At 28.7% G+C, this 21591-nt stretch overlaps 6 protein-coding genes and 1 non-coding gene across 12 annotated transcripts; 3 read left to right on the forward strand and 4 right to left on the reverse strand.

The window, feature by feature from the left end:
- Positions 1 to 60: 60 nt before the first annotated feature.
- LOC127067261 (histone H3.3A) lies at positions 61 to 2501 on the reverse strand. 2 transcript variants are annotated; one of them, XM_051002001.1, is made up of 3 exons: positions 2339 to 2501; positions 1162 to 1297; positions 61 to 1062 (listed from the first exon to the last, which is right to left on the reverse strand). In XM_051002001.1, the coding sequence occupies exons 2-3, from the start codon at positions 1287 to 1289 to the stop codon at positions 780 to 782; spliced, it is 411 nt and encodes a 136-aa protein (XP_050857958.1). In that variant the 5' UTR covers positions 1290 to 1297; positions 2339 to 2501; the 3' UTR covers positions 61 to 779. The 2 variants fall into 2 exon arrangements, with proteins under 2 accessions (XP_050857958.1, XP_050857968.1); XM_051002011.1 differs by lacking the exon at positions 2339 to 2501 and adding an exon at positions 1379 to 1725.
- Positions 2502 to 3912: 1411 nt separating this feature from the next.
- LOC127067270 (histone H3.3A) lies at positions 3913 to 5146 on the reverse strand. 4 transcript variants are annotated; one of them, XM_051002025.1, is made up of 3 exons: positions 4981 to 5146; positions 4402 to 4535; positions 3913 to 4287 (listed from the first exon to the last, which is right to left on the reverse strand). In XM_051002025.1, exons 2-3 carry the CDS (start codon positions 4527 to 4529, stop codon positions 4005 to 4007), a joined length of 411 nt encoding a protein of 136 aa, XP_050857982.1. In that variant the 5' UTR covers positions 4530 to 4535; positions 4981 to 5146; the 3' UTR covers positions 3913 to 4004. The 4 variants fall into 4 exon arrangements, with proteins under 4 accessions (XP_050857982.1, XP_050857990.1, XP_050858009.1 ...); XM_051002033.1 differs by lacking the exon at positions 4981 to 5146 and adding an exon at positions 4715 to 4851; XM_051002052.1 differs by lacking the exon at positions 4981 to 5146 and adding an exon at positions 4696 to 4819.
- A 785-nt stretch (positions 5147 to 5931) lies between these two features.
- Positions 5932 to 10910, reverse strand: LOC127067229 (DCN1-like protein 3). The gene is made up of 4 exons (XM_051001937.1): positions 10382 to 10910; positions 9950 to 10115; positions 9563 to 9873; positions 5932 to 9486 (listed from the first exon to the last, which is right to left on the reverse strand). The coding sequence occupies exons 2-4, from the start codon at positions 10029 to 10031 to the stop codon at positions 8887 to 8889; spliced, it is 993 nt and encodes a 330-aa protein (XP_050857894.1). The 5' UTR covers positions 10032 to 10115; positions 10382 to 10910; the 3' UTR covers positions 5932 to 8886.
- A 1214-nt stretch (positions 10911 to 12124) lies between these two features.
- On the forward strand, positions 12125 to 14760 carry LOC127067183 (CCR4-NOT transcription complex subunit 2). Its single transcript, XM_051001821.1, has 7 exons — positions 12125 to 12450; positions 12751 to 12977; positions 13180 to 13422; positions 13617 to 13878; positions 14077 to 14184; positions 14265 to 14490; positions 14633 to 14760. Exons 1-6 carry the CDS (start codon positions 12125 to 12127, stop codon positions 14482 to 14484), a joined length of 1386 nt encoding a protein of 461 aa, XP_050857778.1. The 3' UTR covers positions 14485 to 14490; positions 14633 to 14760.
- Positions 14696 to 17254, reverse strand: LOC127067174 (malonyl-CoA decarboxylase, mitochondrial-like). Of its 2 annotated transcripts, none has more exons than XM_051001809.1 (10): positions 16817 to 17254; positions 16601 to 16741; positions 16378 to 16518; positions 16167 to 16319; positions 15934 to 16087; positions 15705 to 15840; positions 15497 to 15525; positions 15213 to 15425; positions 15040 to 15145; positions 14696 to 14961 (listed from the first exon to the last, which is right to left on the reverse strand). In XM_051001809.1, the coding sequence occupies exons 1-10, from the start codon at positions 17015 to 17017 to the stop codon at positions 14841 to 14843; spliced, it is 1395 nt and encodes a 464-aa protein (XP_050857766.1). In that variant the 5' UTR covers positions 17018 to 17254; the 3' UTR covers positions 14696 to 14840. The 2 variants fall into 2 exon arrangements, with proteins under 2 accessions (XP_050857766.1, XP_050857755.1); XM_051001798.1 differs by having other exon boundaries at positions 15497 to 15632; positions 15701 to 15840; positions 16817 to 17248.
- Positions 17255 to 17556: 302 nt separating this feature from the next.
- On the forward strand, positions 17557 to 20812 carry LOC127067193 (60S ribosomal protein L3). The gene is made up of 8 exons (XM_051001833.1): positions 17557 to 17663; positions 18036 to 18228; positions 18619 to 18787; positions 19090 to 19225; positions 19304 to 19490; positions 19740 to 19942; positions 20216 to 20371; positions 20556 to 20812. Exons 1-8 carry the CDS (start codon positions 17661 to 17663, stop codon positions 20754 to 20756), a joined length of 1248 nt encoding a protein of 415 aa, XP_050857790.1. The 5' UTR covers positions 17557 to 17660; the 3' UTR covers positions 20757 to 20812.
- Positions 17895 to 17971, forward strand: LOC127072149 (small nucleolar RNA U43). The gene has a single exon (XR_007785321.1). It is a non-coding gene; the product is annotated as a small nucleolar RNA U43 (small nucleolar RNA).
- Positions 20813 to 21591: the final 779 nt, after the last annotated feature.

Consider the following 21591-nt stretch of genomic DNA (forward strand, 5'->3'; position numbering starts at 1 on the left):
TTTTAAATATGCACTTTACAAAAAAATTTAATCATCAATTTTTAAAAATAATAATATAAATTAAGATATAAATATATATATTTTTATGAACATACATATACAATTTGGAAGATTTATTTATGAAATGTTTTTACATATACACTGAATACTCAAGTTTTTATCTCATATTTTTAATACAATCAAAAGACTAATATGACAAGTACTACATCAGATCACTATGACAAATTTCTTATTTGCTAAGTCACATATTCTGTATATCATATCAATAGTAATAATAATGATGATGTTATCATGATATTGATGATAATAGTAGGCAAATAATGAAAAAACAATTATCATTGCCTCAACCTTTTGCTCTGTAAATTCAAAAGAATTAGCAATATTTATTTACTTTGCTTATTCATAAAGTAAATCTTTCAGCAGTCATTTCTCAATATACCAATTACTCCTATTTGTTAATGTCTTGTAAACGTTTCCAAAGTATTGATAATTCTTCTGAAATCAGATATTAAAACTACATATTTTAAAATATTTCGTGCGTATAAGTAAAACCAATTTCCAAATGTTTCTTAATCAAAAAGATACTATTTTTTATCTAATGTTTTACTTAATTATATTAGAAATTTTACGCACGCATAAGAGTGTCTTACAGTTTCTATGCTTTTGTGAAATACAACATAACATGTATCTTGGAATGAAAAGGTATCATCCACAATAATTACGAACAATAATAATAGTAGTAGTAATAAACAGTATGTATGGGAAATACACGTTATTATTTAAGCCCGTTCGCCACGAATTCGCCGAGCCAATTGGATGTCCTTCGGCATAATAGTAACACGTTTGGCATGAATAGCGCACAAATTTGTGTCTTCAAATAATCCAACCAAGTAAGCTTCAGATGCTTCTTGCAAAGCACCTATAGCTGCACTTTGAAAACGTAAATCAGTTTTGAAATCCTGTGCTATTTCACGGACTAATCTCTGGAATGGTAGTTTCCTAATTAGCAATTCAGTCGATTTCTGATATCTTCTGATTTCTCGAAGAGCTACTGTACCCGGCCTAAAATAAACAAATGTATTTTCTTTAATAATTTTTTAAATATATACTTGTGGTGTGGTGTGGTGTGTGTATGTATGATAAGTGAATTTTTATTTATACCTATAACGATGAGGCTTTTTAACACCTCCTGTGGAAGGTGCACTTTTACGGGCTGCTTTTGTAGCCAACTGTTTACGGGGAGCTTTCCCACCAGTTGATTTACGGGCTGTTTGCTTTGTACGTGCCATGGTTCAATCTGAAAGAACAATTATATATTATTAAAAAATAACTTTATGAAAAGTTATCATATCTATATTAATTGTGCTTCATGACACACCTAACAAAATTTTTCTTCTCTTCTTGTATACTTTTTATTATCCTATTTTTTCAACTTTCATACATTCACGATTATTTTAATTTATAACACACAACTGCTATTAAATCTAATATATAGAAGCATCATGCTATAAAATATAAAAACGTTTCTAGAGAAATATAAATTATTAAAAAAGAAATAAAAATAAAAAGCCAGAGAGTAACGTTGTGTGAGCAGAACGTAAAACAATACAACAATAGACAAAAGTTGAGACTACGATAATTGACGGTAATGATCGAAGATCATGAAAACAAAGTCAGCTAGACACAACAAACAATCGCGAGTAGAAACTAGTATAAACTGAAAAGCGATAGAGTCGATATATGGTGGGGGAAGATCAGAGGAAAGGAAATTGTCGTAGTGGTGGGGTTTTATGTTTGGTGGGGGTAGGATCCGTTACCGTGCGCACTCCGAGGAAGCACGCACGGAGGAACTTTGTGCGTTGCGCAATGGACGAACTTTCGTCCCTCGCTTGGTTTAGCGTGGAAAAGCCCACGCGCTGTCGATTGAAAAAAATCTTCGAGAATATGATCGCGAGAAAACTGACGAAAAAAGATTGTCAGTGAGAGTTTAAATACATCGATCATTGAAAATGTTGATAAGACTGAAGTGATCGAAACGAAAAGAAAGAAAGAAAATCAAGAGAGAGAGAGAGAGAGAGAGAGAGGAGAGAGAGAGAGAGACAGGCAAGAATTAGTTGGCGTACCAGTCAGGCTCGTGAACGATTCCTACTACGAAACGTCAATCACAAAATGGAGGCAAGCTCTTGCGATAGGCTTCTTGTTAGTGCAGTTGAAAATAAAAATTTTTTTCTTTGCCTTCGGGATATCTTTCGACATAATCGATAGTATGACATTATCGCGCGAAAAAACAAATACGTTCTGACACTTCGTAAAAGTCAATCGAAAAGCTTTTACTTACCCTTAGAAGGAAAATTTACGCAAGAAGCTGAGAGCCAACGCTATCCGCTTCCTTGTACTTCGATGGCAGTGGACGCTCTCCGAGTCACGGGCTCCCTTGTCCCTACCCCCTAGAAATTAAATTGCGAGAGGCACGTAAGCCCGCGGTACGGGCCATCCAATCGGACGTTGGACGACGAGTTTTGTCTTGTAATACGAGCTAGCCGATTGGCTTACCTTCCTACGTTTAGAAAATACAAAGCTGTGAGCCTGTGACGATTTATTAACAGCATACGCGTCTCTGGTCCGACATGTTACTCTTACTTCCTTACTTACTAACTACGCCTACGATGATTCTAGAAAAGATAAGGATCTTTTTTCTCATTACTACATTATTTTTGAAATTACAATTTTTTTATCCAAATTAATGAAATCAAATAAAACAAAGAAAAAAGACGAAAAAAAAAGTGACTATAGAATTTACTTTTTTCTTAATCAGCAGTTAAAGCTTTCAATCTGAAGCTACCCCTGTTGGTTGTACCGCCGCCGATCTTTCGATGCGTGGGGGAAATCTACGTACATTACCCCTTGATTTCGTCATGGATATTGCGCAATGAATATATTAGACAGAATATGTATAAGATTGTATCATTTACATTTTTCAAAAAATGATGACAAGTTCCATTTAAAGAAGTACATATAACGCATTATGTTATATGATTGCTCATCGCTAAAAAAAGCTAGTAAAAAATTTTTCTTTTTCTTTTTCATTTAAAGAAAAAGAGAATTATGAAAATATAAAATTAGGATTTATACAAAATAAACATAAATTAATAGTTACGTTTAAAATAAATGTAAAAAATAAATCTTACAATTAAATGTAACAATTATTCTGTACACTAGTAGGTTATTTATTTAAATTTTTATGAGAGTAATTACATGAAATTATAATGTCTATAATCATGACAGTTAACAGTAATAAAACACTAAGAAATACTCACTAATTTTTTTATAATTATTATTATTATAATTATTATTATTATTATATTATTATATTATTATTATTATATTATTATTATTATTATTATTTTATTAAACTAATATTTATGAAATGTAAATGCAAATCGAAATTTCCTTACATAACAATATTGCTTACTAACAAAATATTATACTTACAAAATTTTTTAATTTAATTATATTTCAATCAAATAGCAAGATACTTTTCAAACATAAATTTATGTTTCTTTTGACACAACATTAAATGTATGAAAATTAAATTAATATGACAAATCTTGTAAGATTGTAAAAATATGAGTTTTCATATTCTATTATCCTAATCTTGATCTTCTACATATCAAAATGTTTTCTATAACTTATTGCTCGTGTGTAATGATATAAGTTTGATTACAAATACTATTCCACTATAATCATGTTCACATACCATAATTGGAGAAGTTAATTGTCTATTATTGAATTTTAAATATTTTTTAATGATTTATGATGCAATAGAACAGACAAACCTAGATTATATTTCCCCATTTATACTACTTATAGTGCTTGGCAGTGTAGACTCTAGTGAATATTTGTGGGAAGAACTGAATTGCGATGTATTTAATTACTTTGTAAGATAATGTCCCAGGACATGATAATAAAATGAATTGAAACAAAAATTGCAAGTTGTTTGTAATTTAAGCACGTTCGCCACGAATTCTTCGTGCCAACTGAATATCTTTAGGCATGATAGTAACGCGTTTAGCATGAATAGCACATAAATTTGTGTCTTCAAATAATCCGACCAAATATGCTTCCGAAGCTTCTTGCAAGGCACCAATAGCTGCACTTTGGAAACGCAAATCAGTTTTAAAATCTTGTGCAATTTCACGAACCAATCGTTGGAATGGTAATTTTCTTATCAGCAATTCAGTAGATTTTTGATATCTTCTGATTTCTCTAAGTGCTACAGTTCCAGGTCTAAAATAGAACAAAGTATTAAATACAAAAACAAGAAAATAAATACATAATGTTGTTCGTACATTATAAGTTAATCAATTCATAATGCACTTCATAATACTTCTTTATTCATACCTGTAACGATGTGGTTTTTTTACACCTCCAGTAGAAGGTGCACTTTTACGGGCTGCCTTTGTTGCAAGTTGTTTTCTGGGTGCCTTTCCTCCAGTAGATTTACGGGCAGTTTGCTTCGTACGAGCCATAGTTTACTAAAATTACAGAATATTATTATATTATACACTTCACAATAAATTAGATATGTATGTGGGGTCAATATACCCCGTTGTTGACAAATGGCGTTAATCGGAAAAATAAAGTAGAAGCAATCGTCTTCATTCAAATATATGATTGCATCAATATATGACTCACGATTAATTATAACACATACACAAGCAAAATTACGATAATATGTATATGAGCGACTAATTTTAATCAACTAAAAATCGTTCTTGGTTTCCCTCCAAAAGCAGACCGAATAAACAAAATGGCGGAAGGCGTACATGAAGTTTTCCTTGCGTGAAACTGCGTAAGTGTAAGGTAGAAGTTTCATACCAAGAAAACAAACATTCTCACGCATAAATAACGATACGTTACAGTTATTATTTATATCTATATTATCTGCTATTTTCTGTGAAAAATAATAAATATACGTACTTGGTCGTTTTACACTGTTCTCTAAAGTTTAATAAAAATTTAGAGAATCTCTCAACAAGCGCTTTGTTAACCGAACGATATTTGACTACTCTACTCACTCTACTCACTCCACTTACTCTCTCGTAGCTTTGTACTACAGATCACATATAAATACAAAACTATAGCGTGTGAAAGCAAGATTCACCGCTTACGATTGGTTAGTGTGCTATGTAGGGATGCAACAGCATCATCTTGTCTTCAACGTACGCTGTATATAATTGGTGTCTATTCCCGATATCGACCAATCAGCATCGTCCACTGTGCCATAGCGTTGCATGTCGATGCAGGATTTTGCTAGATGCATCTAAAGTGTTGGGTGCATCCAAATATTGTAACTATATATATAATAGATAGAAAGCGAATGAAATTATTACATTTTTTAATAATTTAAAATATTTATTAAAATAATAATATATCGCGCATATGATTATTTTTTTTTACATAATTAAAAATAAATAGCCTTTAATTCGTAGTTCTCCAGTGCATTATTTTTTTTAATTAAAAAATGTATGAGTAAAGTCCGTTTACCTATTTATAGTCATTTAAAATTTATTTTAATCCTATATAAGTATTAAAGCATTTGATAAAATGTATATTATAATAAACGAAACTAATTTCTTGTACCAGAAAGCATATAATCTGTTTATATTATACAAGCACAATAAATTTTTTAAACATTATAAGTAATTTATATTCATTGCATTTTTTATAAAAAAAAAAGCATATAATATATATTTTAAAGTATATCATAGAATAGCATAGTTTAATCATTAAAATATTTTACCTTTTATAGCTTAATGAATACAAATTAATAATATAAATAAAACCCTTTATATAATAATCTTTTAGAAATATATATATAGTCCTTTACACACACACACACACACATATATAATCTTTTAGAAAAAAATATTTTTTACTTTAATGTTGAATTTATTTATCATTGTGTACCCTTATGTATCACCAATTACATTCTATTTTTATATATTAAACTATTATCAAAGACAACATAAAATACACTTTCAATTGTGATATAAGTTTACAATATTTAGTGTAACATCAATATATAATTATCAATAAAATATGATAAAATTGGATGGAAGCTTCTTTGTGATTATACAAAATCTTGATTTTTACGTAAGGGATAATTTAAAGAGTTAAAGCATTGTTACTCATGCACTATTTTCACATATTTACTTCTGTAGAATTAAAATGAATTTATTAAGACTTATTAGAAATGTACATCTGTTATTATAAATAGTCTATCATACCAATGTTTGAATCCTACTTATAACTATCATTTGACTCTTTATTTAATTATCACACCTATTTTTTGTAATGATAACGTTTCTACAAAATGTGACTCAATCTGATTTAAAATTATCACAATCAAAGTAATTCTATTTAATCTTAGGATATTTTAGGAAAGTTTAGTGGAAGCATTAAAAAAAATAGAAATGATATATGTGCGATCATTAGATACGAAATAAAATTGTTCCTTAGTCAAGCAAGAGCTTCAACTTAAATTGAAGCTTAAGTTTAAATTATTTTAATAGTATATTGTTAATAATATGTGTGCGTCTGTTGAGGTTAAGCAATGCGTTCATGTGTATTAATATAATCCTCATACAAATTAAGTGTAACCTACACAGAGATTCTAAAAAAGGAACCTTTCTCATTTATGATAGCAATGGTAATAGTGATTGATAATAATTTAGATAGATATTACAAGGCAATTTTATTTTTCAGACATATTATTTCAATGCTTCATAATATGAAAAAGAACCTATTAATCCTAGTTTTTGATATAATTTACTTTTTAAATAGTTATCTTCTCTGAATTATAAAGCTATACTTTCATTTTTGCAATTATTTTTTCATAATATGTAATTATGTTTATGTATCTCTGTGTAAGCTTTGCTTTATATCCAACATTAATCCATATATATGTATATGTATATATATATATATATATATATATATATATATATAAAATTGTGTATTCATATATTGTACCTGTATCAGGTACTATGGACAAAAGGACGGTGAATATGTTAAAGCATAGTATTAAAAAAGTACATTACAAAAAATCAACCTTTAGATAACCATAATTTTAAAGAAAGTTTCGTTTTTCATGAAATTGATTTTAATATGAATATATATCACAATTTTATATGAAATAAAACAGGAAATGGTTCCTTAATAGTTTATAAAATCTTTGTAGAATTTTTTAAACTGACATGATACACTGTGATACATATACTCAGATTATATTACATATTCATAATACATTATAAAAATCATATTAATTTTGTATTAGAATATTTCATTAGATCTTGTTAGTTAATGAAAAATTTACAACAATAATAAAAAGTAAATATTTCTCCCTTAGTACTGCTGTAAGTGCATTAAAAAATATAAAAACTAAATAGGAACCTGATTTTAATAATCCTTTATGTTCCATCATGGGAAAGAATCAGTAGAAATAACTATTAAAAACCACAATTCATAATGGACATGTGTTACACTAGAATACATGTGTATGTTTTGCATAGGGTTACATTATACACTCTAGTCTAATAAAATATATTATGTTTAACCAGACAAATTTTGGAATCTATGTTTAATATAAAATACTTTACTTCTTTACATTTGCTCTCTTTTATCAGTAGGAAATATTAATGAATCCAAGATTGTATAGACTTGTACACACTGTATCACAAATTTAGATTGAGAGATTTATTAAAAACTCTTTTATGCAAAAAGTCCTTTGAACAGAATCTTCTTCATTTTTCATAATTACTATAAATTTGTTTATTCTCTTATATAATAATTTGGATTTGGCGCATGTAGATTATCTAATAATTTCACATTATTTTTAATTTTCTTGTATATACAGCATTTAAGTGTGTAATTATATAATTGGAAAACTACATGATTTTATATATATATTTTTTAATTTGATTGCATCATATAATTTTCTTTATAATTATAACAAAGTTGAAAATCATTTGTAACAGAGTAATTGCCAAATATTTATCAAATATTTATGTATTATTATAATTTAGAATTACTTTGATAAAATTTAATGATAAAGTATCTAACCAAAATGTATTTCAGATACCTTTATAATCGTTATAATTTTCGTTTTTATCAAAAACATAGTATACTTTTATACTCAATCAATTAATCTTATATACTATATTATTAATGCTTTCCACTTTCGTCAAATATTTTCAATTTATTTATATATGCCATATGAAAAGAGATATCATATTATAAACCATTATAAATTATCATTTAAATATATTTTAAATGCAAATTTTAGTATTACAACACAAAAATATGTAACAAAATACAATTTTAATAATACATATTTTTTATCATTGTTAATAAATATCTTGTAAAAAAAAAAAAATGATACCTCTTGGCATATAATTATTTCTATAAATTGTAATGTTACAATTCTGTAATATTATACAGATTTTTGAAAATTATAAAATTCACAAAGAGTATTGTATGTTATTTTTTCTTTACACCATGTTTTTTGACATGAATTTGTCAACAAATAAAGAATTTGTCATTTAATTTTTTGTGTATAAAATTCACAACCCTTTACTAATAAATTAACATATAACTTAAAATACACCTATTCATATTTGGAAATGTAATGCCACTTTTGAATAAAAAATGTACAATTTAGTCATTTCACTAATTCACTGATTAAAAATATTCGTAAATATCACAATGTTATCCTACCGTTTCTTCACATATATCTATGTCATTAAGTCATTTTAGAAGATTCTATTCAAAAGCCAGATATATGACTGTACTTTAATTCAATAAATGTTTTTTTAAACGGATTTTTTAAGCCTTATCAATAGAAGCATCCTTCATTATGTCATCTTTAGTAATATTTTGGTTCATTTGATCATTTTCATATTCTACAAAATCATCAAATAAACTTGGCCATGCTTCTGCATCATCATAAGCACCAAGATCATCTCCAATGCTTTCAGCAAAATTCAGAAACATATTCCAAGTGTCTCTAGGTATACCTCGAACATGATGACATTCAAGAAATTTTAACCATCTTGTCAAAAGTGGTGGTTCTCGAATTGTAAAAACAAGTCGCCAAAGGACAATAGCCATATCAGCTGGCAGTATTCGTTGACCAGAGGTAACATCCAAACCAAAGCGGAATGTGAATCGATAGAGATCCTTAAATAAATCACTATTGACTGTTAACTCTTGCACAATTTCAGGTAATCTTGCCTGAATGCCACGTATACTGTCAACACGCATAGCTTTCAGCCCTGTTACAAATTCTTGACGCGTAAATTGGCACATTTGTTCAGCATTTAATTTCCAAGCTAGAACAAGTACTTTAAATTCGTCTGGGGATAGTTGCAAATCATTGCAAAGCCTTTCTATTCCATCAGCTAATATTACATCCTCATGTAAATCCTTTAAAAGAAACAAATATTTTTAAATAAATTAAATATAGAACCTTGTATTTTCATAGATATTATAAATAATATACCTTATATTGGTCAAACAACGTATTCAATTTGCTTTCTGATGGTTCTCGTTGCTGTTTAAATTCTGTGGTTAAGTTAAGACCTGAAGAAGTGCCTGAACGACCTAGTGGAGGTAATCGAGCATAAAATCCTCGAGACAAACGTAAGTTATTTTGTATACTAGGCATGGATCCACAGTTATCTGACCCTACATTATTAAGCGTAGGTACAGTATTTAATGATTTCCTGTTTCCATTGACATGTGTTTCTGCAGGCACGAGTGGACCAGTTTGTTGGCAAGAATTTGGGAATAATCCTCTTAGTTCCATTGTGTCTATATTGAAATATATTTATAAGATAGTTACTTATCAATTTATATTAATTTTATTTTCACATTATGAAGATGCTACCGTCTTTATGTTCCAATACAATTGATTGTTCCGTAGTGACTGGTGGAAGTGGCACCTTGAAACAAGAAAAACAGTTTCCCATTGATGCTGTCCGTACTCGACATTAAAGATAATTATCCCATGCATCAGTAGTTCAGTCTTAGATTGGCAGTCTTGATATTAAAAGCTAGAAAATATAAGATTTTCATATAAAAATATTAACAGTATACATTGATATATACATATATAATTTGTAACAAATTTTAATAAAATTTTTTATACATATATTTTTTATGGCAATACCTAATATATGTTTACATTAATACAGAAATATAAATAGATAGGAAATAAATATAGATTTTCATAATAACGTGAATATTTCATTAATATTTGAACTACATGATATTTATTGTATAAAAAGAATAGAGAAAACAAACTAATATAAGTGGATACCTTATCAGTAAGGCGGCTTTTTGGTCTAGTCAGATTTTGGTAATCCCAGCCAAGACCCCCCGCAAGATGATCTCTTGCTTTGACCACATTCATAAAGTGTCACAAAAAAGATGTACTTGTATGCACTGATAGAGATCAACAAGACGTATTCGTCCTAATATTTCCATGCATTTCGTTCACATGACTTCTCGGTCGTATTCGCATTTGACCAAGTGCCACTGTCATTTGTAACAATGTAACCTTGCTTGGTACAGTGCACGCTCAACTTGATACACGACGGTGATAATTTCATTCCACGCACGAAACACTTACTTTTGTTAAATTAATCTAGAACTAATATGGCCGCTTACCGGGAGAAAACACAAATTACCATCGACCAATAGAAATATTAGGAAAAAATAAAGCTAGATAAAGCACTATTTTGGAAAGAGAATTATTCGCAAGTATATTTTCAAAAAAGAATGCAACATAATCTGAAGAAATAATCTTGTCATCGGCGAAGAGTTCTAAAAGTCATTTTTTAGTTACAAAAAACAAATCATAAGCATAAGAATGATTGGATAACTTTTAATTTTTTGGTCTTTGACTTAAACACACTAGATTTCTTTGTACGTTATCTACGACATTATCCAGAATTTCGTGTAGAGAAATAACCCTAGAAATTTCAACAATTGTTAGTCAAATGTAGAACCATTTATTTTCTTTTTAGATCAGCATATGGAGAAGTAATAATCGAAATTGGAATATGTTATTAATTTGTTATTATTCGGTTAAAGTCAATATAATTGGAATTTACTCGTCTCACATATGAATTTTTACAAAATAAACATTATTTGCTGATTTGAACACGTTTGTAGAAATTGTTAATATGGCAGAAATTCGTGTATCTAGTGTTGTTTAAGCTGTGAAACTGATTGACAAAACAGTAATCTATTACTAAAGAGTGCTGTGATGTGTACAAAGTCGTGAATTTTCTGGTCCCGTCCATGTGAAAGTCTTTTTTTTGTGAAAAAAACTGACTATAATAATATCTTCGTATCACATTCATTCCAAGTCAACATCGAAGTTTTTGTGTTTTTTTTCCTTACGTTCATCTACTTTGTTTATTATGAATTTGATTGTATTCTGCCCTCAGTGACATACAATCAGATTAAGTACAACAGGTAACAGTCTCAAAGTCTTTCCTATTATTCTCATATTTTCACATTGCATGGATTATAACCTGCTTACTTCTTTGTGCTTGTCAACGGAATCTTGACTTGATACTATCAAAACGATTAATTCCCAAATATTTTTCAAAATATTCAAATCTTTGTTCTTATAAACATGCTAAAGATCTAGGATATTTTTAAAAGAATATTTTATATATTCATTAAAACATTATGTTAGTAATTCTTTATATACGTTACATACTGGACAAAAACAGATCAATGAATGAGAAAAATTGTATTTATCAATAAATCTCTTGGTATTTCAATCATTATGTTTTAAATTAACTTATATTAATATAATTTCGAACTCTCATATTAAGCTATAGTAAACAGTTTGTAATTAATATGTTTTAGTCTTTGCTTCATTATTACAGGTTATTACAACGAGATATTGTCATGGATCTTCATGGATCCCATGCAATTGCACAACTTGTGTGTCACAGTATACAAACAAAGTGGTTGTGGTAATTGACATAAAACAAAAGTGTGTTGGTGTGCCCTGGCAGGTATTATATATTGGAGCCACTGGGCTATGGCCAACCTGAATTTTGAGCAGCCTCCACGCAGTATTGCGAACACAAGCCTTACTTCGCGCGCGGGTGGTGGGGGGGGCTTAAATTCATCGACCCTTGCGGGTCATGTCACGCCCACATCGGGCATGTTCTCAGGCTCATCTGCAAGTACCTCAAGCACAGCGAACTCTGTGGTAGTGGTTACCAACGTTTATCCTAGTGCATCAGGATCAGGAGGCACGCAGACCAGTCATCAATCCCAACAACAACAGCTCTCTCCTATGAGTAGCAGAGGGCTGTTTGGACAAAGGGCTTTCACAGATAGACGTACAATGCCTGCTCTTGGGTAAGTTTACTAATAGATTATAAAAATAAAATAGTTAGGTATATTAATTGATATATCATTACTATAACTGACTTATTTTTTAATAATATCTTGTCTTTTGTCTGTATAGAAAGTATTTCATAATGTGTTTTATTGATAATACAAATAAATACTTTGATCAAAGAACAAATTAAAAAAAGAAATTATATTCTGTACTATTCATTTGACTTATGTATTTCAAATTTTTAATTTGTGGTGTATTGAAAAGTGAAAATATTTATATTTTTAATACGCAGATGATATATAAGTATTATTTTACAGAACCTCAAATCCAATGGGTAGTATGGGCAGTTTTGGTATACCTCCAAGTCGCAACTACGGATCTCAAGGTGCGATTAATAATTTCCATTCTGTGTTTGGAAGTGGTGGAGGTGGAGATACAAGTACACCCCCTCTATTAGATCTTTCGGAATTTCCATCTTTGACAAATAGAGGTCAGGGTGATTCCATGCCTCAACCTAGTCCCATGCCTGGAAAACAACCTTATGGTTAGTGTTCATCAGATGATAAATTAGAAATAATTTTCTATTGTACATTTATGTAAAAAATACTGAAAATGTGTATTACAAAATAATGTAAATAATGATTTTATATATTTAGACATACGTTTTTTAAATATTACCAACATTTCTTTGCATATTTTCATATAATTTAATTTTAAAAAATAACTTTTATTATTTTATATTATAGTTGGAATGGTAAAGCAACCAACATCAGAGTCGAGTGAATTTACTATGAGTTCAGAAGATTTTCCTGCTTTACCAGGCACACAAAACAGAGAAGGTCCTTCACCAGGTGGAAGTGTTTCTGGAGATAAAAGTATATCCGTTGGTCTAGGTCCAGAAATTGGCCAGGATGTATTACAAGCAAACAGAGCACCTGGATCTGAAAAATCTCAGTCATCTAAAAGAGGCATTCAAACATCCCCAGATGGTAAACAAAGAATCTCGATGTAAAGTGAATTTATCATTGCTAGCTTATGAATTCTTTAAATTAATTATTGTTTTATTTACAAATTTTCTTTTATTAATTATTGTCATTTGATATAAAATTATGATATACATGCAATATAAAATTTTAATAGATTTCTTTTTGTTTAATAATTTTATCAAATTTTTTTTTTATAGGGAAGGTGACAAATATACCTGCAAGTATGGTAAAAGATCAATTTGGAATGGTTGGTCTCTTAACTTTTATCAGAGCAGCAGAAACGGATCCAAATTTAGTATCTTTGGCATTAGGACAAGATCTTACAGCATTAGGATTGAATCTTAATTCTCCTGAAAATTTGTATCAAAATTTTGGTGGTCCTTGGGCAGAAACACCATGTAGACCACAAGATATCGACTTTCACGTACCACCAGAATATCTTATTAATGCAGCAATCAGGTAGTATTTTAATTGTTATAATATTAGATATATTTTATATGATTTGGAATGCAGTTTCAAATAATATAGTTTTTTATCTTTTATAAATATATGCGCGTGCATGCATACACACACAAACACATAGATACTTCGATTATATTTTTAAGATATATTGAATTATTTGCCTTTTTATTTTAATCATATGTAATGCATTTTTAGGGATAAGTTAGCACCAGTTAAACTAAATCGATACAAAGATGATCTACTATTTTATATGTTTTATACAAATGTCGGGGATGTCCTCCAACTGGCAGCTGCAGCAGAATTGTAAGTAAAGCAGAAGTATCATATCAAATGATTTGAAAATATTGAAAAAACACTATATATTTTGACTTCGTACTATTAAGGTACAGCAGGGAATGGAGATATCACATGGAGGAGAAAGTGTGGATTACTCAAGCACCTGGATTAGGACTTGTAGAAAAAACATCGACATACGAACGTGGTACTTACTATTATTTTGATGCGCAAAACTGGAGGAAGGTAGCTAAGGAATTCCATCTGGATTATACAAAACTAGAAAGTAGACCTCATCTTCCCACAAACTTTCATCAAACCCAGCCTTGACTACAGGTATGAAATTATTTTGTATTATATTTTATAACGATTATAAAAAAAATTGAATGTTCTTTAAATGCAAATGAAATAATAATAATATAGAACAAAAATAAATTTCTTTAAAATAATTAAACAATTATTTATTATTTTGTTTTAGATCTGCCTGCAGACCTTTGTGCTGTCTTTAAGCTGGAAAGGAATCAGCTATTGTATAAATGAACAAATTTAATAATCTTTAATAAAAATATAAAATTTGAAGAGTAATAAAATCTTCTTTGTTAAGAATTTCGATCCTATTGACAATACCATACACCATTGTTCAAATGAATTGTTTAATATGTTACGATTTTTTCTAGATATCTTCATCAAGTGACATTCTCATTTGTTTTTGTTTGTGTCACAAGGTTGATTACATTTTCGGAAGCATTTATGAAATAGTTTTCAATGTAATTTCGACTATTATTTTCACATTCATTCAAATAATACCTAAAAATATAAAAAATTATATTAATATTATTTTTACATAATTTTTTTTCATAAAAATATAATTTATTAAAATATTACCTGTAATTTACCATTATGCCACAACTATTTGCAATACCTCGTGGTGAAGGATCAGCCATCCAATTCATTCTCCACATGATCGCACCATTACGCAAGTGAAAATTTGCTGTGACAAAATTTAGTAAAAAAAATTTAAATCAATACAAGAACATCTTATGTCAGAGAGTACATACCAACGTTATTTAAGGCATAACTACGATGTTTTTCTTTGTACAAGTACCATGCACATGCTCGAAGTAATGGCTTTTTAAGTAATTCTGATAATTGCTCGTCAGTTATCCACAAAGAATTATTAAAAAGTTTTTTTAACGTTGTAAATATATCTTCTGATCGAAGAATTTTTTGTATAGATTCTTGCTCTTTTAACGTAAATATGAAAGATATATCTGTAAAAAAAATGGATATTTATGTACATATATATGTATGTATGCATACACCAAAAAAATTTCACCCTTACCTTGTTTCATCTTTTCCAATAACCATATTCTAAAATTAGGAATAGGAGATAAAGTAGATAATTCATGTATCATTGGAAATTCTGTAACCACTTGATTAGCTACCTCTTTAATTAGATAATTACCTAATTCAATACCCTAAAAATTTTTAATCTATACTAATACCTATTTTCTAAATAGTCATAACATTTAAAATATGTTTTTACTTGCAAGCCTTTTTGAGTGGATGCTATTGAATAAAATATTGCTGCCGTTATTTTTGACTTATCTTCTTCTAAATATGTTACTTGTCGTCCTACCCTTCCCAGAATTCTCTGTTCTGCTTCTTCAATCCCTTTTACGCTATCTATAAATATGTGAACATATACAATTATTTATTATAATATTGATAATTAAAAATATAGTATGTATATAACAAGCAATAAAAGATTATATTTACTTGGTATAGTATCACACAATGCTGTGTGTAATACAACAAGAGGTTCTCTTGGCATAGACGGATGCATAAATATATAGCATCTTCTATATGGTCCAACTCTTCGTTTTAAGTCTACCCAATTTCTTATTGGATGTATTGCTTCATAATCTGAAACCTTATTATTAAAAATAAATATTACATATAAAATTAATGTATAAATTCTATTATTTGCATATTTATATTTATGCATATACCTTTTGTAATATATCACAAGAGGTCTCCCATGTTATTCGTTCTAAATGCAAAAATCCTACTGAAAACCATAATAATAATAAATCTTTGAGTGTAAGATTTAGTTGCTGCATCACAAAATTCTTGTCACTGTCACTTGTTTCTGACATCAACTCCTAATCAAATTTTTATGTTACTGTTACATTATAGAACTATTTATTGCTTACTACTTACTAAAATATCTGTTCTTAGATCAACTAAAAATTTCACGCCATGTTTAAGACGTCCCATGATAATAAATAGCCATTGATACGGTGGTATGAGAATACTTTTTAGAGTTCTTTCATGAACAATTATTTGTCTTTCATTATTCGACTATAATAAAAAAGATATATAATTCTATATATGATTTATGATTAAACAATAAATTTATGATTAATTAATAATTTGCACATACTTGTGTAGAAAGAAGTTTTCTTGCATTTTCAAATACACTATCATGTTTAATTGCATAATTTACAGCTAGTACTTGTAAAATATGCTGTTTTTGTTTTTTTTCACTTCCTATATATGTATGACATAGATTCCGTACCTTATTCTATAATAAATATATTTATACTAATTATATAATTTTTTTTATTACCTTATTCGATTTGTACTACGAAATATTAACCTCCACGATCCATGTACTAATATTAGTATTTTTTAATTTAAAAATTTCCTTTAATTGTTCTTCAATATATGCATTGAAATTAACATTAGTACATAAAAATGAATTATTAAACAAATTTAGTGAAGAAGAACGATTTAAAATTAATTTAAACATAAGTGTATATTTTATGGGAATTCTTAAATGTTCTATTTGACGTAACATCGTATAATTTATGACGTATAATTTATTCCAAACTTTTGCTCTTTTCTCTTGATCCTTTAAAAAAATAATAATATGTGAAAACAAACACTTCGTTCCACAGTTACTGCACGAATTGATTCATTCTAATAGTCAAAAAGTGAGTATATTCGTTCCTTTTCAACTTAACATGTATAAGATTAATGCAGAGTCATATCTTATTTAACATTTCCATTATACGAATTAATGCAATGTGTAGAAATATATTACAAAATTTTAGATCAAGAAATATTTGAATGAATAGTTTGTTAATATGATAATTAAACTTTTGTATAATTTTAATTCATTAAAAATATTCGAATGTATTTTTTCATTGCGATCTATTATAAGGTAATATTTTTTACAAAGTTTTTATATTATAATTTTTAGCAATTATAAATCCCGCCAAATTTTGTAATTATAAGTTTGGATACGTTCGCTTAGTTTACAATTACGAACAATGTTATATAGTAAATATCTGATTGGTCAGTATTTATCGAATGGAATTTTACTGAATCAGTGTTACCCCATAAATTTTCAAATTCTTCCTAGAGACATTTTCTTACCATCATGAGTATATAAGGAAAATTACTATAACGCTTCCTCCATTTGCTTCGTTCGTTTCATCATGGTAAGTCTTAAAACAGTTTTGTCAAATTTTGAATCAATTTATATTTATTACATCTCAATAAATTTTAAATAATTTGTCTTAATATAATATTTACAAATGCATTATTTACACTCTGCGCATATTATTAACTAATTTATAGTTAAACTAAATATTCTATAGACCATCAATATATCGTATCATATGTGATTTACTATGCCACGAGCACATGTTACAAAAGTTGTATAATTTCCCATGATGATTTAGAAATTAATGTTTATGGTTTATATCTGAAAAACCATGAAGATATTATTCTAGGGCGGTCTGAATTTATGTTAGAAAAGAAAATAAAGAATATCAATTTATTACATATCTAATATTCAATCGTTTTTTTAGTCACACAGGAAATTCAGTGCTCCTCGCCATGGATCTATGGGATTCTACCCAAAAAAGAGATCCCAGCGGCATCGAGGGAAAGTTAAGGCTTTTCCTAAAGATGATCCAAACAAACCTGTTCATTTAACTGCTTTTGTTGGATATAAAGCTGGTATGACACATGTTGTTCGCGAAGCTGATAGACCTGGATCAAGTAAGTTTTTGCAAAGACTGTATATATTAAATATATATTTTCAATTATATCATTTTTGTAATTTGTATTCTTTTGTAAATATTTTTTTAATCGACATTTTCCATTATCTGATAGATACAGAAATGTATCAGTCAGTTTTGGTAGCGGTCAGAGAGCTGCTTGATCTTGTGCAGTATATTCTTATCCGCGATGTCGTAAATCAATTCTGTACTCTACATTTGTAGAAATATACGGAAGCACGGCATATTCCATAAACTCTTTGGAGCCCATTGGGCAATGACAATTGAGACAAACCATGTCTGGCACAGATTTTTTTTTAATATTGCAAGAGAAATATTATTAAATATTGTACTTGCATACAAATTTTAATATTCATACTTTTTTTTATAGAGGTAAATAAGAAAGAAATTGTAGAAGCAGTTACAATTCTTGAAACTCCACCAATGATTGTTGTTGGCGTTGTTGGGTATATTGAAACCCCACATGGTCTTCGTGCACTCACAACAGTATGGGCAGAACATCTTTCTGAAGATTGTCGCAGACGCTTCTACAAGAACTGGTATGAGTATGACTTATAATTTTACTTATTATATAATATATATATTTTATTATATAATATATATATATAATATATATATTTTGTCAAATTTGAACTAAACTTATCTTCAAATTAGCTCTCCGCTCATTAGATGAGAGCAATATTTTAGATAATGCCACTGAGCTGTTATAATGGCTTATTTATTCGGCTTATCTGAGAAATGTGTTTAATCTCCGCTCATTTTGAAGAGATTGACACGTTACAGGTGGATAGTGGATGCTCACATAGAAACATAGAAAGGAATTTTGATTACTTCTGTGCAGGTACAAGAGTAAGAAGAAGGCTTTCACCAAAGCTTCTAAAAAATGGCAGGATGATCTTGGTCGTAAATCTATAGAAAAAGATTTTAAGAAAATTATGAAGTACTGTAAAGTCGTCCGCATCATTGCTCATACCCAGGTAATGTATACAGATATTATAAATATTTTTAAAACTACGTAGAAGTTATTAATGCAACAAAATGTATTATTTAAATAGATGAAATTATTGAGACAACGCCAAAAGAAAGCTCATATTATGGAGATCCAATTGAATGGAGGAACTATCGAGCAAAAGGTTCAATGGGCTCGTGAACATTTGGAAAAACCTGTACCTGTTAGTAATGTGTTTGCACCAGATGAGATGGTAGATGTAATTGGAGTTACTAAAGGAAAGGGATATAAAGGTATGTTATATGAATATGCGTATATTTTTGAGTGATCACGTTAATAAATTATTTCATAACTAATTACATTTTGGACTGTGATGATAAAGCATGATGTTTCATTATCTGATAATCTGAAGATACCGTCATGTTGCTGCCTTCCTTCTGACGTCCTTTATTTTAATCATGATTTAATTTCAAATATGCACATGATATCTATATTTACATATATATTTATTCTTCTAAAGTTAGTATATTTTCTATTAACAGGTGTTACATCTCGTTGGCATACCAAGAAGTTGCCACGCAAAACTCACAAAGGTTTAAGGAAAGTGGCTTGTATTGGTGCATGGCATCCAAGTCGCGTTTCATTTACTGTTGCAAGAGCTGGACAAAAGGGATACCATCATCGTACGGAAATGAACAAAAAAATCTATCGTATTGGTCAAGGTATACACACGAAGGACGGCAAGGTAATTTTTTACATTTTTATCAAGAAAGTCAAACTTTAATCTGATATTGCCCATTTCTCCGCAATAGCCTTTCTTTTTAATGGAAGTGTCGTTGCGTATTATTAAAAAATGGGCTATAATAATGATTTCTCGTCATAGTACCTAGGGTATTACTATTATTATATTTTAGGTCTCCAATGAAAGCAACAATTTTATATAAAAATAAGAATCTTCATTTCAAAATATATGAATAATTGTTGATTATGTGATTACTTAATGTATATTTTATTACAGATCATTAAAAATAATGCTTCAACGGAATATGATCTCACTGAAAAAACCATTACTCCCATGGGTGGTTTTCCACACTATGGTGAAGTCAATAACGACTTCATTATGATAAAAGGTTGTTGTATGGGGCCAAAGAAACGTGTAATTACTCTTCGTAAGGTAAGCACCACGATATTGCTTATGTAAATCTAAGTCAATGTATAGTTTGATATGATGAGATTCTTTGAGCCAAATAATTATTGACAAACGTATGATATATAATGATAGGACTGATGATTAATGTGCTAATGATAAGAAAGTTTTATTTTTTATCATATCATAAGTAAAATAATTTATTTTCCAGTCTTTATTGATACACACGAAACGATCTGCTTTGGAGAAGATCAATCTGAAATTCATCGATACAAGTTCGAAGTTCGGTCATGGTCGTTTCCAGACAGCTGCGGACAAGGTATCTTTTATGGGTCAACTCAAAAAAGATCGCCTTCGAGAGGAGCAAGCTCAAGCCACTACTACGACACCTGCAACTGCAAGTGCTCAATAAAGTTGTTCGAGTTATACATTGTGATCAAAATAAAAAGATTTAAATCAATCAAAAAATTGTTATCATTTAAATCTTAAAGTATCCTTGTTTTATTTATCTACATTTATGATATTTATGATCTCCCTATATTATGTACTTTAGTAGTAATTAAATTAAAATCGGAGAAGTATAACATTTTCGAGTCATTATGATTATAGATTGATCGGAAGTATTTAATTGCATGAAATTTTATTGCATGAAGAGATGCATATTTAACTATAAATACAATAAAAACAAATAAACATGTATAATTTTTATAAACGATTGTAAACTTCTTACTTCTTCGAAAGTATCGAATTCATCGACTTTTTTATTTTTAAACAAATGAAAAAAAAAACAAAGAAAATCTTCGAATCGTCCAAGATAGATTATGCTCTTTCTTATTTCTTTTAATTTTTTTGCTTTTCTTCTGACGTTAAGAGAGCTATTTATTTGTAGATATTCTATCTTATTATAATTAATAATTAATTATTGCACATTATCAATCAATCTATATCTTTTCAATAACAAACTTATAATCTCTTTCGAAACCCTTCATGTGCGTTAATTATTCTAATTGTTAGTCATACACCAATTAATCTATACATTAACACAAATCAGTAAATAATTTAAAAGAAAAAAATTATTATTAACAGATCTGATATATACTGTTCAATAAATTAAGAATGTAAACTATCTAATATTAATAATTAGAAGAAAATAAAAAATAAAGAAATTTTGAAATAAAGAAAAAAAATAAATAAATGTTGAACAATTTTTCTCTGTTACTATCGCATTAATTAATATAATTATTATA

Source organism: Vespula vulgaris, chromosome 1 (genome assembly GCF_905475345.1).
Source record: "Vespula vulgaris chromosome 1, iyVesVulg1.1, whole genome shotgun sequence".
NCBI classification, from domain to species: domain Eukaryota; kingdom Metazoa; phylum Arthropoda; class Insecta; order Hymenoptera; family Vespidae; genus Vespula; species Vespula vulgaris.